At 44.6% G+C, this 23338-nt stretch overlaps 1 protein-coding gene across 1 annotated transcript in view; it reads right to left on the reverse strand.

Annotated features, from left to right (window-relative positions):
• SLC17A5 (solute carrier family 17 member 5) overlaps window positions 1-16484 on the reverse strand; it is a 74438-nt gene extending 57954 nt beyond the window's left edge. Inside the window, exon 1 of the mRNA XM_075862034.1 lies at window positions 16123-16484. Coding sequence (XP_075718149.1) covers window positions 16123-16216 — 94 coding nt within the window. The 5' untranslated portion in view covers window positions 16217-16484. The remainder of the gene's footprint in view (window positions 1-16122) is intronic.
• Between the last annotated feature and the right edge of the window lie 6854 nt (window positions 16485-23338).

The following is a 23338-nucleotide window of genomic DNA, read 5'->3' on the forward strand; positions in this document are numbered from 1 at the left end:
TCGGAGATTGTTATCTCATGACACATTGTACTTTATGTCAGGGGTAACATTTGGTTGATAAATTCATTGCTTATTTGTGAAAAACGCAAATTTGAAATTGTTGAAAATTTTGAAATGTTTCTAAATTTGAATGTACAACATTTGTATGTACAACATACACAACAGGGATTCCTGGCTCTGCGACGGCCAGAACAATATACTTCAGATGGGGTGGCGGCGGCGACCACCACCACCCAAAGTGTTTGAAAACAGCATTTAGAGTTCCTTAACCCTTTAGGCATTTCACAGGAATCAAAGCAAAATGGAGGTGAAATTTACAAAATTTCATTTTGAACCAATTTTTTTTTCTGTAACACAGCAAGTGTTAACAGAAAAACAACTCAATATTTATTGTCCAGATTCTACAGTTATTATAAATGTCCCACATGCGGCGCTAGTGTGCTACTGGATTAAAAAACATCGGCCTTAGGCCGGATTTACACGAGCGTGTGCGGTTTGCGTGTGCAAAAAATGGGGCGTTTTGCGCGCGCAAATGGTACTTTTACAGCTCCGTGTCTCAGCAGCATGTGATGCGTGATTTTCGCGCAGCCGCCATCATTATGACACTGTTTGTATGTTTGTAAACGGAAAAGCACGTGGTGCTTTTCTGTTTTCATTCATACTTTTTACTGCTGTTGCGCGAATCACGCGCGTCACACGGAAGTGCTTCTGTGTGCTGCGTGTGATTTTCACGCACCCATTGACTCCAATGGGTGCGCAATGCGCGAACAACACACAAATATAGGGCATGTCGTGAGTTTTACGCAGCGGACACACGCTGCGTGAAAATCACTGACAGTCTGCACGGCCCCATAGACTAACATAGGTCCGTGCAAGGCGCGTGAAAATGACGCGCGTTGCACGGACATATTACACGTTCGTCTAAATAAGCCCTTAAGGTAGGAACACACAGCGTCAGGTTGTGCAGCGTATCCACCCTGAACACGGCAGGGAATGCGGTCCGAAAATCCGCTTCACATTGTGGTGCGTTTTACTGGCAGAAAAAAAAAAGAAAAAAAGAAGAGAAAAAAAACGTTCACACTTACCCCCTTCTTCTCTGCGCGTAGTCAGGCCTGCTGGGATGACGTTGCAGGCCACGTGACCACTGCAGCCTGCGATTGGTTGCAGCGGTCACATGGGTTAAAACATCATGACAGGAGGCCGGACTGAAGAAGCAGGTAACTCTGGGTATGGCCTGATTCACACGAGCGTTGCGCATCTCAGATGTGAAAAACTGAAGTTTTTCACGTCCAAGGTGTCTCCGTGCTCAGCGGTGCGGGACGCGATGTCACGCATCCCCCATAGTTGAGAGTCTATGGAGGGATGCGTGATGCGTGAAAACATAGGACATGTCCTATTTTCACACGGTCCGTTGAAACAACGGCTGTGTGAACGGCCACATTGAATTGCATAGGTCCGTGGGACGGCCGCTGTTTCAACGGACGTCCCACGGACGTTTAACACATTCGTGTGAATGAGGCCTAAGTATAAATTATTTTTTTCTTACTTTGCAGAGGAATTGCTTTGATTCCGCGGCAAAATACACTACTTTATTTATTGCATTTAAGCACCCCATTAAATTTAATGGGGAAAACACACAACAGAAGAGCTGCGAAACCGCACAGGTCAATTTATGTGCGTACCATGGGATACGGCTATGTGGTAAATCCGGGGTAATGTACAAAATATCTGCGTTCCAGTAATGCCTAATCTCCGCTGCCTCTACGGGGTCCAGCAAATGATGACGTGGGCTGTTATCAGTCAAAAACTACCTGACATCAAAAATTAGTCTGGGCCATCATTTCGCATCACTGCATTCCGAGCATCATAACATTTTATTTTTCCATTGACGGAGCTGTGTGAGGACTTGATTTTTTGTGGAACGAGCTGTAATTTTTTTGGTACCATTTTGGGGTACCTGTGACTTTTTATTTCATTATTTATTTTTTTTTGGACAAGGTGACCGGGCGAAAAACTGCACCACCTGGAATTCCCTTTAGTGCACAGGGCGGATACACTGTGTGCTTTTACACCGCATATCCGCCCTTACAATTCGAAACACGCATGAAAATATGCTGTGTGAACAAGGCCAAATGCTCGCACAAAATTTGTGTATCGCTGCCACTGCCGTTTGTCAGGACCACCCATAGTGACCGGTCCTGTCAGTGGCAGCATTAAAAGCGTTGCAGGTGGGGGGTGTGGCCGAATGCCGAGGAGAGAGGTCGCATAACTCGGAGCTCCGCACCTAACCTTCTTTAAACCGGCTCACACAGCATCTCCACCGCAGGAAAAAAGGAGATAAATCACATGAACCGACAGACTAGTATCTTAGAATACTAGAATGGGGAAAGGCAGACCGAAAACACCGGGCCCGGCAACGCTTACCTCTTACTATCTGCCGGCGGGAACTTCACAAAATGGCGCCGGACGCCTCGGCAATGAGGACATGAAGGAGTGTGCTGCTCCCACACTGACCCTCCACGGCACAAACACATCTCCCAGCCCTGAGTGCTCCTCGGACAGTCCACCTCTGCTGCATAAGTCAGACAACAGGTCAGTGTTATCTTCATCTACAATACCTAAACTATGTGACCTGCCTGCACTCACTCCCCATGAGGGATCAGTTATTAGTCTGGAGAGCATGAGGGGGTTAATGTCTGAATTACGCAGCTCTTTACAAAAAGACTTCCACACTGCTTTTACCTCCTTGTCCAAAGATATTAAAGACATAGGGGACAGAACATCACATCTTGAAAGTAAAATGGATGACTTCACTACTGCATACAACACTTTGGTGGATGCGCAGAATGACACAGGTGAAGACATAATGGCGGTTAAACTTAAACTAGCCGACATGGAGGATCGTTCACGCAGAAACAACATCCGATTTCGTGGCGTCCCTGAAACCATTCTACCTGCTCAGCTTAGAGAATTTCTGATTGACTACTTCACCATCATTCTACCTGAAGCAGATCAGAGAGATCTAATCATTGATAGAGTGCATAGACTGCCCAAACCCAAACATCTCCCACAAACGACACCAAGGGATGTACTGGCAAAAATCCACTTTTACCAGACGAAAGAATCCATTTTAAAATTTGCTTTCAAAAACGCAAAACTTCCTGACCGTTTCGCTGGTATATCATTGTATGCGGATCTATCCTCAGCCACTTTGAACCGAAGAAGAGAGTTCGCGCCATTTACCAAACAGCTACGTGAACATGACATACCATACAAATGGGGATACCCAGTCAAGCTCATTTTTACTAAAAATGGCGTCACTCACGTCCTCAACACACTCAAAGAAGCTGAAATTTTGCGGGAAAAATGGTTCCCAGAATCTTCAACATCAGATCAGCAGTCGCTTAAAAGAAAGACTACTTCATTGTCTCCAGAGTGGACCACGGTTGGTCCATCGAAGCATTCACCTGCTCGCCCGAAATAAGGAATCAAGATTGCATTATAATATCACTATGCCTTATACTTATATATTGTATGTATGGTTACCTGGATATAACACATTCTCTTTTTCAGCATTTCAACTCCTGAGAAGGTTAGGTAGGCACTGCTGTTACATTTTATTATTGTAATGTACTACCACCCTCACCACTTGCCAAAAACCCAAACAGGGTTTTGGTATGTTCACTCTGAACTACATTTTGTGTTCACTTTACGGTTCTACTGTTATATAATTCCGCTTATTCTGTGTGAAATGTATGGTTTGCAATGCTCATTACTTGGTGCAATTAGAGGAGTAAGATCTGATTATCCCTTAAAGGAGAAGAGTGCGGAATCTCAACGCCTCTCACCTCCATACACTGCACTTCACAATCTAAAATACAATGGTATTTAAAATCTCTTCCCTAAATGTCAAGGGCCTCAATAGCCCGTTCAAACGCTCTCTTTTGTGGAGAGAATGTAAGGCACTTAATTGCGACATATTGTGTGCACAGGAAACACATCTTTTAGACAAAGACTCCCACAGGGTTAAAAACACCCAATTCCCCCATATTTTCTGCACTCACAACACACACAAAAAGAAAGGTACCTTAATCGCTATTAAAAATTCATTGGCTTTTCAGTTGACCCAGGTTACCTATGACAAGTGGGACAGATATAATTCTACAATGCATTATTAACAACGAAAAATTCACTATAGTATCGCTATATGCTCCGAACAAACGTCAGGGTAAATTTCTTAAGCATCTACTCAAACGCATTGAGAATTCCAGGTATGGAGCCCTTGTTATATGTGGAGATTTTAATAAAGTACTCAATCCCCAGTTAGATAAGAGCCACTGTAAGCCAAAAGAGAAAAACACTGATGTATACAATATTACTTATAGGGAAAATCTCTACGACACATGGCGAACGTTTAATCCCTCCGAAAGGGACTACACTTTTTTTTCACACCCCCATAAAAACTACTCGAGAATAGATTTTATTATAGTAGATCAATGGTTACTTCAACGAGTACTTAACCCTTCAATTGGCCTCATAACCTGGTCGGATCATGCCCCAATATCAGCCCTTTTCAAAGAAAAATTTAACAATGTTCCCACCTCTCCCTGGCGGATAAACAATTCACTTCTAAATAATGTAACTAGCAGCGACCAGATAGAAAAGGCACTGACCGACTTCTTCGATCTCAACAACGCTAAAGATACCTCAACCTTTAATAATTGGTGTGCCCACAAAGCAGTTATCAGGGGACACCTTATCAAATTGTCTTCAACCGCCAAAAAAATAAGACAGTCCAAAACACAAGAACTATTAGCAAATATTAAAAAACTTGAGGATCTCAATAAATCAGCAATGTCCAGAAAACGGGTTTTAGAACTAAAACAATTAAGAAACCAACTCCACCAACTGTTATATCATAAATGTGAATACGCAATGAGAAGAACTAAGATGCGGTATTACTGGCAGGGCAACAAGGCTGGGAAAATGTTGGCCAACAAATTCAAAAATAAAACTATTAAAACCAAAATCCCCTTTATTTACGATAAAACAGGGGGAAAAATTATGAACCCTCAAAAAATAGCCGACTCCTTCGCTGACTATTATAGTAACTTTTACAACCTTCACAATGACCCAAATACTATCCAACCTTCACAGCAGATGATAGATAACTTCCTAGGATCTGTTGAACTGCCTCTAATATCAAGTGAACAGCTAGCCAAACTGAACGCGCCCTTTTCACTTCTAGAAATTCAAATGGTTCTTAAACACCTCAAGATCAATAAGTCTCCCGGGCCAGACGGCCTAACGAACGAATATTTCAAACATTTCTCCCATATTCTTTCACCACACCTGGTTTCAGTGTTCAACCAAGCAACCGAAATGGGCACCTTTCCTCAGGAAATGCTTAGGGCCCTTATAATAACCTTACCCAAACCTGGCAAAACCCCAGATAAACCTGAAAACTTTAGACCGATATCTTTACTCAATAGCGATGTAAAAATTTACTCTAAGGCCATAGCTAACAGATTTGTTGATATTTTACCAGAACTAATCAAAAATGATCAAGTCGGCTTTATTAAGAATAGACAGACAGTGGATGGCACCAGAAAGATTATAAATCTTCTCCATTATGCTGAAACACACAACGTGCCTTCTTTGCTCCTGTCGCTAGACGCAGAAAAGGCATTCGACAGGGTGCACTGGGGATATTTGAAATCGGTGTTAGACAAGATAGGTATTACAGGTCCAGTTGGACGTGCCATTTTGGCTCTTTACTCGGGACCTTCCGCAGCAGTATACACGGCTGGCTTCCTGTCCTCTAGCGTCACAATCGGCACTAGACAGGGATGCCCACTCTCCCCACTGATCTTTGCCTTGCTCATGGAACCCCTAGCTGAAAAGATCAGAACATCCGATCTGATTAAAGGTATAACCATTGGTACATATGAACATCGCATAGGCCTTTTTGCAGACGATGTCATTATAATGTGCGCCTCCCCGTTGACATCTCTTCCAGAAATAGAAAAAATCCTCTGCGAATTTAGTAAAACGTCTTATTATAAAATTAACACAACAAAATCCCAAATATTAAACATGGGTCTTCTTAAAAAAAAACTGTTAAATATCTCAAAAATAAATTCCCTTTTAAATGGGTAGAGGGGGCCCTGCCCTACTTGGGTATTAACCTAACATTTCCTATCTCGTGCATGTTTAACCAAAACTACATACCTTTGCAAAAATGTATAGAAGAGGATTTACGCAGCTACAAACATCATGGAGTGTCTTGGTTAGGCAGGATTGCAGCAATCAAAATGCTATCTCTTCCCAAAATACTGTATTTCTTTAGGAATGTTCCTATAAGTGTGCCTATAACATATCTTACAAAGCTACAATCTGTACTGATGAAATTCATATGGGGCAAAAATAAACCGAGAGTAAAGGCAGAGATTCTTTATAAACCATTGCAGAAGGGGGGAATGGGCTGCCCATCAGTATTACAATATTACCGTGCCTCTATAATGGATCAACTAAAATCCTTATGGTCCAATGACATATCGAAGTTGTGGGTATCTACCGAATCCTTTTTACTAGGGAAAATACCCATCTCGGATATTCTCACTGCTTCTTCTCTCTTTGGTACTCATGTACAATCCACGCATCCTACTATCAAAGCAATTATGGATTTATGGAATAATTTTGTACGCAGAACTGAATTGTACTCAACAAATTATAATAAATCAAACGTTATTATTTTAATGGCCCATATACCAGATCTTGACATATCAAACTGGATGGCCAATGGTTTACATGTATTGTCTAACTTATGGAAAAGGGACCTGTTCATAACCTTTGAAGATCTTACCCAATCCTACTCTGTACATAAACACGACTTCTATAAATACTTACAGATTAGACATGCGACTTCTTCTCTACCCTTTCCTCTTCCCTCCATATGTTCACCCTTACACAAATGGATGACCTCCAACTCCGCATCCAAAGGTAACATCTCACACTGTTACAGACTGATTCTCAGTTCATATCCTGACGCCCTTCAAAATTATACCCAGAAATGGGAACAGGACTTGAATATTACAATCTCAGAAAATCAATGGGCTCTAGCGTTTACTGCCATTGCTTCCATTTCAAGATGTACTAATCATATAGAAACTGCTAGAAAGCTTTTATACAGATGGTATCTCACCCCGTCAAAACTTTCTAGATACTACAATGTATCAAATAGCTGCTAGAGATGTAACGCTGAAGGGAATATGAAACATATTTGGTGGGATTGCCCCCCCATTTTAGCATTCTGGAAAAGAATTGGCAAATTTTTGTCTTCAATTTGCGGATACCCGATAATTTTGAATGCACCCTTGACTCTTTTAACCTTAGACGCAGATAATTTTGATTGGTCACATAGAACAGTTATTCTACACACTATAATTGTAGCAAGGTCCAAAATTGCACAAAATTGGAAATCCAACAAAATTCCCACTATGTCGGAAATCATACAGGGAATTAATAACAATTGTTGGTTTGAATCCATGATTGCTTCCTCACTAAACAGGAAAAAGGTGTTCAATGATAATTGGGATGCGTGGATTACCAGCCGCCATTGTAAAGCGCTACATTGACTCTTCACTCTAAGACTTCGATGTACGTACATTCAATCCATACTGTCTAATCGTACAAATAATTGCGGAAATGTTAAAATGTTACATTTTGTTCTTCATATTTTCTTTTCTTTTATTACTTTCAAAACCAAATGTTATTTACATATTTTTGAGTGATTGTAACTCAATGTATGCACTTCAGTGCCATGTTATTGTATAAAATTACTTGAAAAATTCACTAAAAATAAATGTGATAAAAAAAAAAAAAAAGCGTTGCAGATCTAGTCACCAGTGTAAAAGTAAAATCTGCTAATTATTTTGCTTTTAGCAGTGAGTGTAAGGCCACATATAGCATGCAGTCTTATCCACAATGTTCTTGGCGGCGTAGGTCACTACTGCTAGGTGTACGAGTGCCCTAAGGCTATGTTCACACAGGTCGAATACGCTGCACAGAAGTACGCAGCGTATCCATAATAGAACATGCAGGAAATTCAATGGGAAAACCGGCAACAACAAGTACAACAATTTCTGCAGTATGTGGATGAGAGGTGTTCAATTCTCATCCACTTTGCTGCTACTGTAATAAACTCCAGGTTTTTCTGCAATGAAATCAGTTGAGGAAGATCCGCAGTTAGGCCTCATGCACACGACCGTAGCCGTGTGCACGGCCGTTATTTTCGGGTCGGGCGGCTGCGGACTGTCAGCCGCGGGCCGCCCGCAAATTGTACGACATGCACATGGCCGCCGTCATTGTTTTCAATGAGCCCGGACCATGTACGGACCGTAAAAACTACGGTCGTGTGCATGGCCCCATAGAAAAGAATGGGGCCGCAATTCTCCCGTGGATTTTCGGGGGAATTGCGGCCGCAAAAACACGTTCTTGTGCATGGGGCCTTAATCCGCCAAGTGTGAACATACCCTAATACGTGCGTTAGCAAACTACATTTTGAGAAGTATCAACTGAACTACAAAATCACAGGATCCATGTTCAGGTTTGCTCTCTGATAGGATGTTGCCCTAAATGTGAAGATTAGAGGTTATGAGAAATTGCAGGACACACAATTGTATTTGCTAATGACGCAGGAAGTCAGTAATGTCTGCGAGATATCGTAGGCAATAATTCCCTTCAACAGTCTAAATGTGATTATCAACAAGCGATCATGCAAGTGTAATACCTCAACATAAGCAAATATAGAGCACAGATGTTGAGAATACACGTCAATGGAAAATTTCCACGGACAGGTCTGTACATATCTGTATTAACATCCCGTTCTGATGTCAGAACCCGACCATTATACAGATTGTGCTACAAAGCCTCTGCTTTTCTCTTCCTTCAGAAGTAAACGGTCACAGATAACTTTGAGGGGGTTTGTTCTCTGCCAATCGATGATGGACTAACTAACATGTAGTCCTCCTCCTTTCTTAACAAAGAAGCTCTTCAGCAGCTGCAATATGTATTATTCTTTTCATTATGAAAAAGGATAAGGGAACTTCATATCTACCAGTGGTGGACAAAGAGGTTCTGCAGCAACTTTGATGTGTCTTATAGGGATTTTGTATCCCCCAACTAAATATAAATCATGAAAAAAAAAAAATGGTAACGCTTTGTAACTCCTATTATATACTTGTAATACACATTAGGGGGTACTGTATCCCATATATAATTAGAGAAGAGCACAACACATCATAGTTATTGTTTATTATCATATCTGTGTGTATATTATCACTTTTTATGTATTAGCTTCATTAAATAAATCATATTTTCTTGTTTACGTGGCTTAATGGAGATGTATCCGCTAAGAAGACAGGTGTGCTTTTGTCCCCCCCCGCCCGAAAAACAGCCCCACCTTTGTCCAAGGTCCATCTCTGAACCCCAATCCAAAAATAATAATAAACAGGACCCCCCCCCCCCCCTTTTTTTTCCTCCTCTTCCCTTCTCTTGCACACAACTGAGTTCAGGCCGTGAAAAACTGTCCATGTGTCGGCCGCATTTCCCGGCCCGACCACGGTACAGGTGAACGGGTCTCATGGCATCATAGACATTTTATGATGCTAGGAGTCTGACTGACCATGGAACTGCTGTTCTGTACTATAGGTTCAGCATGGAACAGCAGTTCCATGGGGAGTCAGACTCCTAGCATCATAAAATGTCTATGATGGCAGGAGTCCCGTTCACCTGTACCGTGGTGGGGCCGGGAAATGTAATCTCCTTTCCTTCCTTCTCTCTCACATAGTTTCCTGACTTATCCCATTCTGTAAAACTGGACAGGAACAGTTCCTGCTATTAGGCCCTGTTCACAGTTTTTTTTTTGCAGGAACATTGTTTTTTGGCACTGATTTTGATGCGGAAACAGCGCCAAAAAACACCCAAAACCACCTCCCATTGGGACATGCTCTTTCTTCCCACGGTTCCATCTCTGACCTCCCATTGAAAATCAAAGGAAGGCAGAGAAAGCGTTTTTCACTGCGTTGTTTTCCCCGCGGCGCTCAATGGCCATGGCCGAAAAACAGCGAAAACTGTGGAAAGAAAGTGCAGACAGGTCAAAATCTGCCTTTTTTTCTGCCTGCAAAATGCTCAGTGTTCCTTCAGGAATTTTGAGGCAGATTTTGACCTGCATTTCCACCCTGGAACCCGCAGGGAATTCGGTTAGAAAAACCGAACCAAATTGTGATACGGTGTTTTGGGCGGCATGTCTGTTGCAGAAAATCTGCAGTGTTTACACCTAGTGTGTTCCTAGCCTTGAGATATTTCACAAGAATTAAAGCAATGCGGAGGTGAAATACGAGTTGTTTTTTTGGAAGATATTCAATTTTAATCCTTTATTTCTGCAACACAGAGACAAACACAACTAAATATTTATTTCCCCGATTCTGCAGTTTTTAGTAATATCCCATATGTGGACTCCAAACACCAGCCTCAGAAATAAAGCAGCACCTTGTGGATTTTGAGGCCTCCTTTTATTAGGATGTTTTCAAGGCACCACTATAAGGTCGGATTCACACGAGCGTGTGCGTTTTGCACGCGCAAAAAACGTGGCGTTTGGTGCGCGCAAAAGCTCCATAGCAGCTCTGTGTGTCAGCCCCGTATGACGCGTGGCTATGTGATTTTCGCGCAGCCGCCATCATTATGACACTGTTTGTAAACAGAAAAGCACGTGGTGCTTTTCTGTTTTCATTCATACTTTTTACTGCTGTTGCGCGAATCACGCGCGTCACACGGAAGTGCTTCCATGTGCTGCGCATGATTTTCACGCACCCATTGACTTCAATGGGTGCGTGAAGCGCGAAAAACGCACAAGTATAGGACCTGCCGTGAGTTTTACGCAGCGGACACACGCTGCGTGAAAATAACCGACAGTCTGAACGGCCCCATAGACTAACATTGGTCCGTGCGAGGCGCGTGAAAATCACGCGCGTTGCACGGACGTATATCACGTTCGTCTGAATAAGCCCTAAGTTTACAGAATACTTGGAGCTAAAACATAAGAAACACCGCCCAAAAGACCCCATTTTAGATAAAATACACCTCAAGGAATTGATTTCCTTAGAATTGGGCCGTAAAAATTACACTACACATTTTACACAACAGCGAATGCAGCATTTAAATGGTTTCAGAGGGAAGGGGCTACCTTGGTCTCCTTATCGGCCACGCGATCATAGATACTGTTGGTTTCATGGCAGCCAGGGGCCACAAAGTATGTGTAAGTCGTCCCACAAAAACTATTGTGGGAAAGTAGTAAAACAAAAAAAAAAACTATATAAACGTGGTATCGCCGTAATCGTACTGACCCACTATCCGTACAAGTTATTATGTTATTTATACCGTAAAGTAAACTGTCAATTAAAAATGCTAAAAAGAATGGTGGAAGTGGTTTTATTCCATTCACACAAAAAAAATAAAAAAATTAAGAGGTAAGTGAGTCTATTGATCTATACAAGTAGCAGCACAGTAAGGGTATGTTCACACGGGCTATTTTCGGCCTTTTTTCGGACCGTAAACGGCTAAAAAGCATTTTTTTACAACGGTTTTACAAAACAGCACATAAGACGGAACATGTCACTTCTTGAGCCGTTTTTGAAGCTATTTTTTTAGGGCCAAAAACTTCTTAAAAAAAAAAAAAAAGTTAATAAAAGTTAATCAATATATTATAAGCATCTAAAAATGGTACAATTACAAAATACAACTCGTCCCGCAAAAACAAGCCCTTATACGGCTATGTCGACGGAATAAAAAAAAAGTTACGACTCTTGGAATGCGACCGTGAAAAAACAAAAAATAATCCTTGGTCATTAACGCGCAAAATGGCCTGGTCATTACGGGGTTAAAACAACTTATTCTGCTTCAAAAACGGCTGAAAATCAGAGGCTGTTTTCCCTGAAAAACAGCTCCGTAATTTTCAGCTGTTTTTGAGGGTAAAAAACGGCCTGAAAAATCGGAAGCAGAACGCCTCCAAACATCTGCCCATTAATTGCAAAGGGAAAAACAGCGTTCTGTTCCAATGGGCTGTTTTTTCACGCAACCGTTTTGAAAAATGGGCGCGTAAAAAAACGGCCGTGAAAAAGAAGTGCAGGTCACTTCTTGGGCCGTTTTTTGGAGCAGTTTTTTTATAGACTATTGAAAACAGCTCCAAAAATATACGTAGAAAACGTAGCGAAAATAGCGAGTGGCTTAAAAAACGTCTGACAATCAGGAGCTGTTTTCCCTTGAAAAAAGCTCCGTATTTTCAGAAGTTTTGAGTTTGTGTGTGAACGTACCCTAACATAGTGTAGCCTCACCTGAACATAATGCTGCTTTCCACACTGCCTGGGCGGGACGGACTGGGGAAGAGAAGGTGGAGCTGTTTGGAGCAAAGGTGACACCCTTGTTGCTCCTAACAGCTCATTTGCATACGAAGAATTAAGTTATTATAGTAGCAAAGGAGCCACGCATCTGAAAAAGGAAGACAGCATTATGTTCAGGTGAGGCTACACTTTGTGCTGCTGCTTTTATAGATCAATCTCTGGTGACAGACTCCCTTTGAATCAATAAGTTATATGTACACCAAAATGGTGCCATTTAAAAAAAACAAAAAAATAAAAACTCACCCAACAAAAAAAGACAAGCCCTCAAACTGCTAGGTTGACGGAAAAATAAAAGTTATGGCTCTTGAAATGCAATTATGAAAAAAAACAACTGCTTGGTCATTTTAGGGTTAAGGCCAAGTTCAGGTTTTCATTTTGATTGAAAACTGCATGCTTGTTGCATTTGGGTGTATTCACACGGTACCGCGCGGCCAAAAACTGCACCAAAAAAAGCATGAGTGTTTTTTTTACCAAGATTTGCCGCAGTTAGCATGGAAGAAAAAAAAATACAGGGAACCCTCGAACTGTGATTTCTGGTCCGGAGCAAGGCAGATTATTGGAATTTTACGGAGAATAAATTACGTCATATTCATCGTTCCCACCGAAAACACGCGCTCCCTTCTTACCTCTTACACCTAGCAGAATGTCTGCGTACTGTCCTCTTAATATGGAGCCTTTTTTCGGCTTATTACAGATAAAGTAGGATATACATATTCTTCCTGCTGCTTGGAAGACATCTTATTTTTCTTGGGTTGTTTATACAGTAAAAGCTGCTTGTGCAAGAGAACACTTTGCTGGTTCATGAAAGGTCTGCGGTTATCCAGGCGGTGGTGACCACACGAAGATATTCAGAGGTAGGACATATTTCAGATACGTTTTGACGTACGTGTAAAAAAGGACTATAGATCTGCGTGTAAGGCCTCATGCACACGACCGTAAAAACACCCGTTATTACGGGTCGTAATTACAACCCGTAATAACTTGCTCATAGACTTCTATTGGCCACGGGTACCTTCCCGTTTTCTTACGGGAAGGTGCCCGTGCCGTTGAAAAAGATAGAACATGTCCTATTTCAGGCCTTAATAACGGCACGGACAGTCCATAGAAGTCTATGGAGCTCCCGTAATGACGGGTGGCTACGTGTGTGCACCCGTCATTACGGCAGCGTTGCTAGGCGATGTCGGTAAATAGTCACTGTCCAGAGTGCTGAAAGAGTTAACTGATCGGCAGTAACTCTTTCAGCACCCTGGACAGTGAATTCCGATCAGAATATAGAGCAACCTGTAAAAAAAAAAAAAAAGATGTTCATACTTACCGAGAACTTCCTGCTTCCTCCAGTCCAGTCTCCCGGCCGTTTCCTTGGTGACGCGTCCCTCTCGACATCCGGCCCGACTTCCCTGGATGACGTTTCAGCCCATGTGACCGCTGCAGCCAATCACAGGCCAATCACAGGCTGCAGCGGTCACATGGACTGCCGCGTCATCCAGGGATGTCGGGCTGGATGTGAAGAGAGGCGCGTCACCAAGACAACGGCCGGTAAGTATGAATTTCTTTAACTTTTATTACAGAAAGGGCTGTCCCTTCTCTCTATCCTGCACTGATAGAGAGAAGGGCTGTCGATTAGTGCAGTGTAATTTTGCAGCCAAAAACGTGCCCGTAAATACAGGTGGAATACGGGTGACACCGGACCCATATTTACGGGCACGGGTTCGTAAATACTGGTGCAAAACGGGTCAAATACGTGTGACACCGGACCCGTATTTACGCCAGTATTTACGGGTGGGAAAAAATACGGTCATGTGCATGAGGCCTAAGGCTGTATTCACATCAGCGTTGCCCTTCCGTTTAGGGGTTCCATCAGAGGTTTCTGTCGGGTTAACCCCTCAACGGAAAGGCAAACTGAAACCTTAGCTTGCGTTTCCCTCACCATTAATCTCAATGGTCATGGAAACGTTGCTAATGGTTTCCGTTTGACACCGTTGTGAGAGGGTTCTATAGTTCTTGACGAAATCAATAGCGCAGTTAACTGAGGGAACCCCTCAACAGGTGGTCACTTTTTTTATGGGAATAATATAAACCGCGTAGTTCAGCCAGCTCGTCAGTTTCCGTACTCCCGTCCACCTCATAACTCAGTGGCTGGAGCCCAGCCACAACAGATTGGGACCTGCACCTCCTAGAACGTGCCAAGTTGGCACCTGCATTTGTCGGAAATTTACGGCATATCCTGTCTGAGATGGTAATACCCCGTTATTGTAGAATCTGTTTATTACTGGTGAAATTAATGCTCCTTCCTCACAACTTAGGCCTTATTCACACGACAGCGGATGCTGTATAGCGTCACACAAAGTCACAGCTGAAGGGACTGTATGTGCGGACAATGGTGATCTGTATGTCGCAGGTATTCCCCACCTTGAAGCAATGCTTCTACAGAACAGATAAGTAAAACTTTGGAACAGGTCACAATTTGAATTCTGGCAGATTCCTACAGTACGGCCACAATGAAGCATATGGTTGCCCTACTACGACTCTATATACAACTTATACTACTACGTTCTGCCAACGACCTTAGATTAAAATCCTCCATAATCCGAACCTCCCACTCCCGGCTCCATGATTTTTCTCGTGCTGCACCCGTCCTCTGGAATGCGCTACCCCAGAAAATCAGATTAATTCCCAATATCCACAGTTTTAAACGTGCCGTGAAAACACATCTATTTAGACAGGCCTATAACATTCCCTAATCTGACTCCTTTCCATGGCCCTCCATTTAGATTAGTCATCAGAATAAGATTCCCTCACACTCCTTCTCTTCAAGTCCGTCAAACACGGATACTGGCTGGTGACCGGCTCATGCAGCTTTATGTGTACCACCCCGTGTGTATAAAAATGGCCGGACTATTGTACAGAACAAACACTGTTACACTTTGTGTCTCCCTTATTTCCTCATAGATTGTAAGCTCTTGCGAGCAGGGTCCTTACTCCTCCAGTCTGAATTGTAAATGAACTTTGTCACTATGTAATGTCTGATATTGTTTGTTTCATGTTCCCTCTAAATTGTAAAGTGCTGCGTAATATGTTGGCGCTATATAAATAACGATTATTATTATTATAGGTTGTGTGGAGCTGTAATACGGCCATGTGCACCGGTATACTCAGATTCTTAGGAATATGCACAATATCCCAACTGGTGACAGATTATAATCGCTTGGCAGGATCTCACCCATGTGAAGCCAAGACGGGCTGATGGGCACAGCAGTCTCCATGATCGCCAATGGTAATATTGTCATTCTTATAGGGATGTGGTGCTTTATGCAGCTTCACATAACCCATAGGCAAGGGGCCAACATGAACTCCCCCCTCATCAAGGACCCCATAGCAGCTGCTCTTATGGCACCATAAGCCCATGCCAAGACCAAATCTGAACGATCTAACGCAATGCATCGTCCACGAGCGGCAACAAAAGTTGCCCTGTGGTGGAAACCAGACAGTATACGGAAGGAAAAGCGGACCTAACGTGACAAGACCCTATCATGAGCCAGTCACTGTGAGGACACATAGAAGTCACATGTCACAGCCCGCTGACACCGCCCCCACCTCAGAACAACAGTCCGCTGCCCCTATACATGAGCCCACAAGCTGGTACATCCCTCTGCCGGGCGCTTACCTCTGACAGGAGGACGGTGCTGTATGCTGCCCTGCGCCACATCTCCGAGCAGAGGGCTCGTGTCCTCCTCACTGTCACTTCCCCACGTCCTCATAGTGCAGAGCGGCCGGCAGCTGTGTGTACATCCGCAGCTCAGTCCTCAGCCGGTCTCGTGCGCGGAAACACCATGTCTGAGTCAGCAGCAACAAACACCGGAGACTCCTCCTAGCGTCTGCTGATCCCTCCTTCCGGGCCACTTCCTCAGCGGCTCAGTGAACTGTGTGTCGCCCTATACTGAAGAGACGGTGCGATACTCGTGATACACGCCGCATCCTCTTCCCGTATCATACATGGCAGCGCGCGTTGTTTGCCGCTTCACTCGCGAATATCCTGTGTAACACGCATGCCCTCTAGGGGAAATTCAGCTTAATAACACCGCTGTCAATTTCGGGGGTTCATACAGATTCGTTTTTTTGTCCATGCGATTTTGCATTAATAAATGGGCACAAAAATGTTGCAGATTTGAGGCTGTAAATACACTATTTTGAATCTATTTACATGGTGTGGTTAAATCACGTTATTTTTTTGTCCTACAAAAACTGCAATGTAACTGCACCCCTAGGCCTTGTTCACATGGCGAAAAATTAACGCTGATCATCGGAATCAGTGTGAATTTCTCATGTATAAAGTGGCAGATTTGTTCCAGAAATTTCTACCACTGTCCTAGTCATCTGACTGGGGATTACAATTCAAATGTATGGAATGGATTTCTTAGTTGCCGAAATCCGCGAGCAAATTCTATGAGTGTATGAGGCTGGATTCACACGAGCATGTGCGGTCCGTAAGGGACGGAACGTATTTCGGCCGCAAGTCCCGGACTGAACACACTGCAGGGAGCCGGGCTCCTAGCATCATAGTTATGTACGACGCTAGGAGTCCCTGCCTCTCCGTGGAACTACTGTCCCGTACTGAAAACATGATTACAGTACGGGACCGTTGTCCTGCAGCGAGGCAGGGACTCCTAGCATCGTACATAACTACCAAACATGCTCGTGTGAATCAAGCCTTAACACGAGCATGTTTTATGGCGTATTTTACTCGAGTCTCTTTTTTTCAAGTTTTTTTGCATGGGTTTTTGTAAAAGCCGCTGGGGTTTTGGTGTGATTACAAAAATCATAGCAAAAACCGTGACAAAAGCAACTTGGTTTAACTACACTCTTATGGCGGGTTCCCACGAGTCGTATACGCTGCGTAAAAATCACGCAGCATGTCCAACCTGGAACCCGCAGTACATTCCGTCCCAAAAATTCGCACCACGTTGTGGTGCAGTTTTTCGGACTGATTTTTCGCTGTGGAAAGCGGTATAAAAACGTTCATAGTTACCTAGGTCGTTGTTATGGCAACGCATCCCTTCTGTGCAGTCCGGTCCAGCCTCCCTGGATGACGCTGCAGCCCATGTGGCCGCTGCAGCCTGTGATTGGCTGCAGTGGGAGTCACATGGGATGCAACGTCATCCTACACAGAATTCTGGGTATGTATGTTGTTTTTTGATGCATGGGCATCAAATTTTCTAAATCTCATCCACTATGCTTGTACTGTAAATGCAGTGGAATTTCCACACATAATTCGGTTGCGGAACGTGTGCGTGTACGCTTTGTGGGAACCCGTCTTTAGGATATGTTCACACGCTAAAGTAAAAATTGCTGTAAAATATGGAGCTGTTTTCAAGGGAAAACAGCCTCTTATTTTCAGCCGTTTTAAAGCATCAAATGTTCTTTTTATGCGTTTTTTGGAGCAGTTTTTGGAGCTGTTTTTCTATTGACACAATGAAAAACGGCTCAAGAAGTGACATGCACTTCTTTTTATGGTGCGTTGTTTTTTTTATTTAAAACGGCCGCCTAAAATAACGCCCCGTCGAAACAGAACGCCGTATTTCCCATTGAAATCAATGGGCAGGTGTTTGTAGGCGTTCTGCTTCCTGTTTTTCGGGCCGTTTTTTACCCTCAAAAACACCAGAAAATTACGGAGCTGTTTTTCAGGGAAAACAGCCTCTGATTTTCAGCCGTTTTTGAAGCAGAAAACGTTGTTTTGAGCTTTTTTTTTTAAATAGTTTTTGGCCCTAAAAAAACAGCTCCAAAAACGGCTCAAGATGTGACACGCTCCATCTTTTTACGCGGCCTCTTTTTACGTGCCGTTTTGTAAAACAGCAGTGTAAAAAAACGCCACGTCTGAACAAAACGCAATTTCTCCCATTGATTACAATGGGAAGCTGTTTAGCGGCGATTCACTGGCGTTTTCCAAGGCGTATTTAGAGGCGTTTATGCCCCGAAATACGCCTGAAAACACTGCGTGTGAACATACCCTAAAAGTCTAATCACACAAAAATAGCGATATGGTGGCACTGCCTGAATATACCCTAATATAGCCTTGTTATTGCTGTGGCCATATTGCCTCTCACCCTGATTATTAGCGGGAAAAGGAAATAGAAAGTTTCAGGTGTAGCGGAAGGGAAGATTTCCCTATAGGGTATGTCCATATATGTACATTGTAAACACTTTAGAATTTCCGACCGGATTTTCTTTGCGGAAATTCTGCAGCGTAAATTGAAATGCTGCAGATTAAGAATCCGCACCGCAAGTCAATTTTTTTGGGGCGTATTTTTCTGTTTGTGGAAATCTCATCCATTTTGCTGCTACTGTAATACACTGCAGATATTCTGCAATGAAATACGTTGTGGAAAATCCGCATTGTATGTTGGTAATACTTAAGAAGCAGTCTCCATTAAGCCTTATTCAGACGAGCATGTTTCTCATCATGCTGTCCTATTTAACAACCAATAGCACACTTAATCATGCAATTCAATAGGTCTATTCATACATCCGAGTTTTTTTACAGCGTCTTTGTCCGTTGCGAGAAACTCACCGCAAGTCCTATTTTAGTACGTTTTGGCGTACCAGACTCGCCCATTAAAGTCTATGGGTGCGTGAATAAAACCGACAGAACACGAACGCCATCCATGTGCTGTCCCGTTTTTTTATGCATTAGTTGCTAAAGAAATGCAGAGACAAAATAACAGGAAATGCCTGCAGAGGTGAAAAACAGACAAAAAAAAAAGATGACACACAAAGACCACACAGACACAACACGAACAATCGTATGCATGAAAAACAGCCCTTCTTTTGCGGACGCGAATCAGACACGCTCATGTGAATAAGGCCTTTTTATGAGTTTTTTTTAAAATGTGGTTATTTTTCAGGCCTAATAACCCCTAGGCGCACCACGATGCAACTGTACGTCCGGGTGGTCAGTGTCTTAGCGCACGGGGACGTACAGTTACTGCACAGTTCCCGGTGCACACTGTCGGCGATAGTGTGCACCGGGAGGCCAGCTGTCCCTGACAGCCGACACTCACTGTATGCCGATCAGCGGCTTATTTCTGCTGATTTCAGCACTTAACCCCTTAATTGCAGTGATCGATTTCACTCGCCACATTTTAGGGGTTTCTAGCACATAGGCAGACCTCACAATGAAATCGTGAGGTTTGCAGATGGCTAGCATGGCGACCGGAGGCCAAGTAATGGCCTCCGTGTCTGCCATGTACGGAAGCCTATCAGGACCAGCCTCCTGATAGACTTCCTGTCACAGTGACAGGACATCACTGCCGTTCGCAATGCACACTGTCGGTGACAGTGTCTGTGACAGTGCATACCTCCCAACCGTCCCGGATTCAGTGGGACAGACCCGGATTCCGGGCGGTGTCCCGCTGTCCCAGGCGGCCGGGGGTATGTCCCGCTGTCAAACTAAGGGCTGATTCAGACGAACGTTGCGTTTTTGTGCGCGCAAAAAACGCTGCGTTTTGCGAGCGTGTCAGCAGCGTGTGGCATGCGTATTTGGGCCGTGTGTGCGTGTATTACGCGCGTAAGACATGCGTTTTTCCTGCGCGTGTAAAAAATGCAAGCAGGTGTTCTGTTTTCGCCAGCCTACAAAAAGGCCAAGAATGCAACACCCCTGCTTGATGTGCGCACCTGTGGCGCTGAATTTGTGAGGTTTTGGTGCAACAGAGTGTTCGAACGAGTATTTGCGGTTACTTTGTATGCCCCACTGCATTGATGCCACCTAGCTCTCTGGCCCGTGTCCTCTTAGCATGGATGGTTTCCCGGAGGTTTGGCCAACGCCGTAGCATGCTACTGCCACACCGGCGGAGATCAGGTAGGATGTGGGTTCACCCAATAGTGGCCCAACGCACCTCAAAAGGGCATTTTCATACCCTGTATGCTGACCTCCGTCGTCACCCAGATAAATTTCGCTCCTTTTGCCGCCTGTCTGTGCCTGCCTTTGATATGCTGCTGGAGCTGGTTCGGCCAGGAATAACCAACATGGACACCAACATGCGGCGCTGTATTTCCCCAGAGGAGCGTCTCCTTGTCACCTTCTGGTATGTGCTGTTTCTTAATCCAGGTTACATATTGTTTTATGTGCTTCATGTCCTACCTAACGTTGGCTTTGTGGTTTGTGTTCCTGATTTCCTGTAGATTTTTGGCGACAGGCAATAGCTAACATTCCCTTCATTTCGAATTCCTTCTTGGGGTGTCCACTATTTCCGGCATTGTCCCATCAACCTGTGTGGTCCTGTGGCTGAGATTGAAGAGCAGCGTGATGCCTCAGCCTACGGCCCAACACTGGCTTCGAATAGCCCAGCAGTTTGAAACCAACACTCAATTTCCCCACTGTATTGGTGCACTCGATGGGAAGCACATCCATGTCCAGAAACCCCCCCACTCTGGGTCTCGATACTTCAACTACAAGCAGTTTTTTTCCATAGTCTTGCTGGCCTTGTCGGACTGTAATTTGTGCTTTACCATCGTCGACATCGGGTCCTATGGAAGCTCTGCGGATGCCCGCATATTTCGCTCGTCCAGAATGGCCCAGCATCTAATGTCTAACCAACTTGATGTTCCCGAGCCTAACATCCTCACTGGCACCAGCGGTCCACCCGTTCCTTATGTTATGGTTGCAGATGAGGGTTTTGCCCTCAGCAGACAAGTAATGCGTCCATATGCGCGGAGGGGCATGGATAACCATAGGCGCATTTTCAATAACCGGCTAGGCAGAGCACGGAAAGTGGTGGAATGCGCCTTTGGCATCATGTGCAGCAAGTGGAGGGTCCTGATGACAGCAATGCAAATGTCGCCGGCCAATGTGACATCTGTGATCAAAGCCTGTGTTGTGCTGCACAACTTTACCCGCATCCATGATGCCGCTCATGATGGGGAATATATGTTAACAACTGCACCCACCACCAGCATTGCCCAGCCTGCTCGGCCAGGGTGGCCACCGACATCTGGCCTGCGAGTGCGGCAGCAATTTGCAGAGTATTTTGACAGCCAACCTGGAGATGTACCCTGGCAGAACGTAGCCATTTGAGGTGTGGTGAAGTTAGTATTCTTTTGTCGAACGTCTGTTTATCCCTCTAGTCCTTTTTTGGTTTGGGGGGGGGGGGGGGGTAGGGTTAGGGACTCGCAAAACTTGAGGCCCCTTGACGTGGGTTGCGAGCTTAAACCTAGGGACTCGCAAAACTTGAGGCCCCTTGACGTGGGTTGCGAGCTTAAACCTCGGGAGGGGTTTGGAATTCCCTTTTTTTAAGCCACCAATTCCTTGACATATCATCCTCTTGTGTAGACAAAGGATTTCCTGCCCTGTGTCAGCGCCCCTTTCTGCGTGAGTGAAGCTAGGTATGGCCAAACAATAACTATACTAATAACACCTCAGTTCCTGGTATTCCAAACCCCTTCCGATCAACAAAGACCTCAACGATGTGCTGGAGAAATGTCATACCGTCCAAACCTCTTACGCCATGGCACCTCATAGCGGTAGAGGCTATAGAAATCGGTGAGCTATGTAACAGAAGGATTGTCCACACGGGAGTGAAATATATAACTTTGGCGTTTATGTTATTTGCACATACACTCCATAACACAAAAAAGCAGACGGGGGATTACATACCCCAACAAAAATTGGCACCAACATGATGCATTGCAGATAGTAACCAGGAATGATTACAAGGCTGTCATGGCTTTTGGACATTTGGCCTTAGTATACACGCGCCCCTACAGATTGTGATAGGCATGGGGCGGCGATGTGTATGCAGACATATCAGCACCACTATGCTGTCCCCGGGCCTGATGAGGATGTTCCTGAGCAGCATACTGGTGCTGATACTGTGGCTGGTAGCCGTGAGGCTGGATGGGAGCCTGAAAACTTGGAGCAGGTAGGGAGTAGGGAGGGAAGTGACGGACAGGGCCAGCCATTGGGCCAGGGGAGAGGTATCTTGGTCCTGGAGGATATTGCGGCATCTGCGATATGGCAGGGGCAGGTTGTGAGTGCCCTGGCAAATGGACCCCCGTGGAGGGCATAAACACACTACGCCACTGCTCGATAGCAGTGAAGCACCGCCCTGGACTAAGCGGGGGTGTAGCACTGTCGAGGAGCGACAGCATGTTCGATTGCAGGCGCGCCAGCCTATGCTCTGGTACCCGGCGCATTAAAGGTGCCATGCTGTGACAAAAGTAGTCGCAGTTGTCCTCATCAGCTGCACGCCGCAGGTACTCCAGAACAAGCGCGTCCACCTGTGCACCTGCGGACGGGTTCACAGGGCGTCTGCGGCGGGGTGCTGAATGGGTAGGTGCCACTTGGTCCGGTGGGCCCGCCTCTGGCGCTGAGGAGACTGGGACAGGATACTCTGGTGGGGTCCGGGGTTAGGGTGCGGCTTCGGACGCCTGGGTAGACTCGGCCCGTGCCTCCTCTTCCGACGCGTCAAGATTGTCGCTAGTTCTAGAATATAGGGGAGACATCAGTTGAGGAACACAATTTACTGTTCAAACACAAAGCATCTTTGGCGTATATGACATTTTTGGGAGGTCACGTTTGCAAAAAGGGCCAACAACGAGTACTTACGGTCGCATGTCCATTATTTCCCGCAGGAACAACAGCTGATCATAATATATAGCGGCGCTTCCTGGTGCCACCTTCTCTGCTGCGGCCGCTGGAACCATATTCTCTCCGGAACTGGTTCCTGGAACTTCGCCACCGTCTCTTTACATCGTCCACTGTATAAATAATAAAGAACACATCATTCAAGCAACACCCAAGATGTTACTGCGCACACAGACAATGCATATAAATCACAGTACGACACCTCCACACAAGAACAGACCTTACTTTCAGCTACTATAAAGAT

The sequence above is a fragment of the Rhinoderma darwinii genome, chromosome 4 (genome assembly GCF_050947455.1).
Source record: "Rhinoderma darwinii isolate aRhiDar2 chromosome 4, aRhiDar2.hap1, whole genome shotgun sequence".
In the NCBI taxonomy this organism is placed as follows: Eukaryota; Metazoa; Chordata; class Amphibia; order Anura; family Rhinodermatidae; genus Rhinoderma; species Rhinoderma darwinii.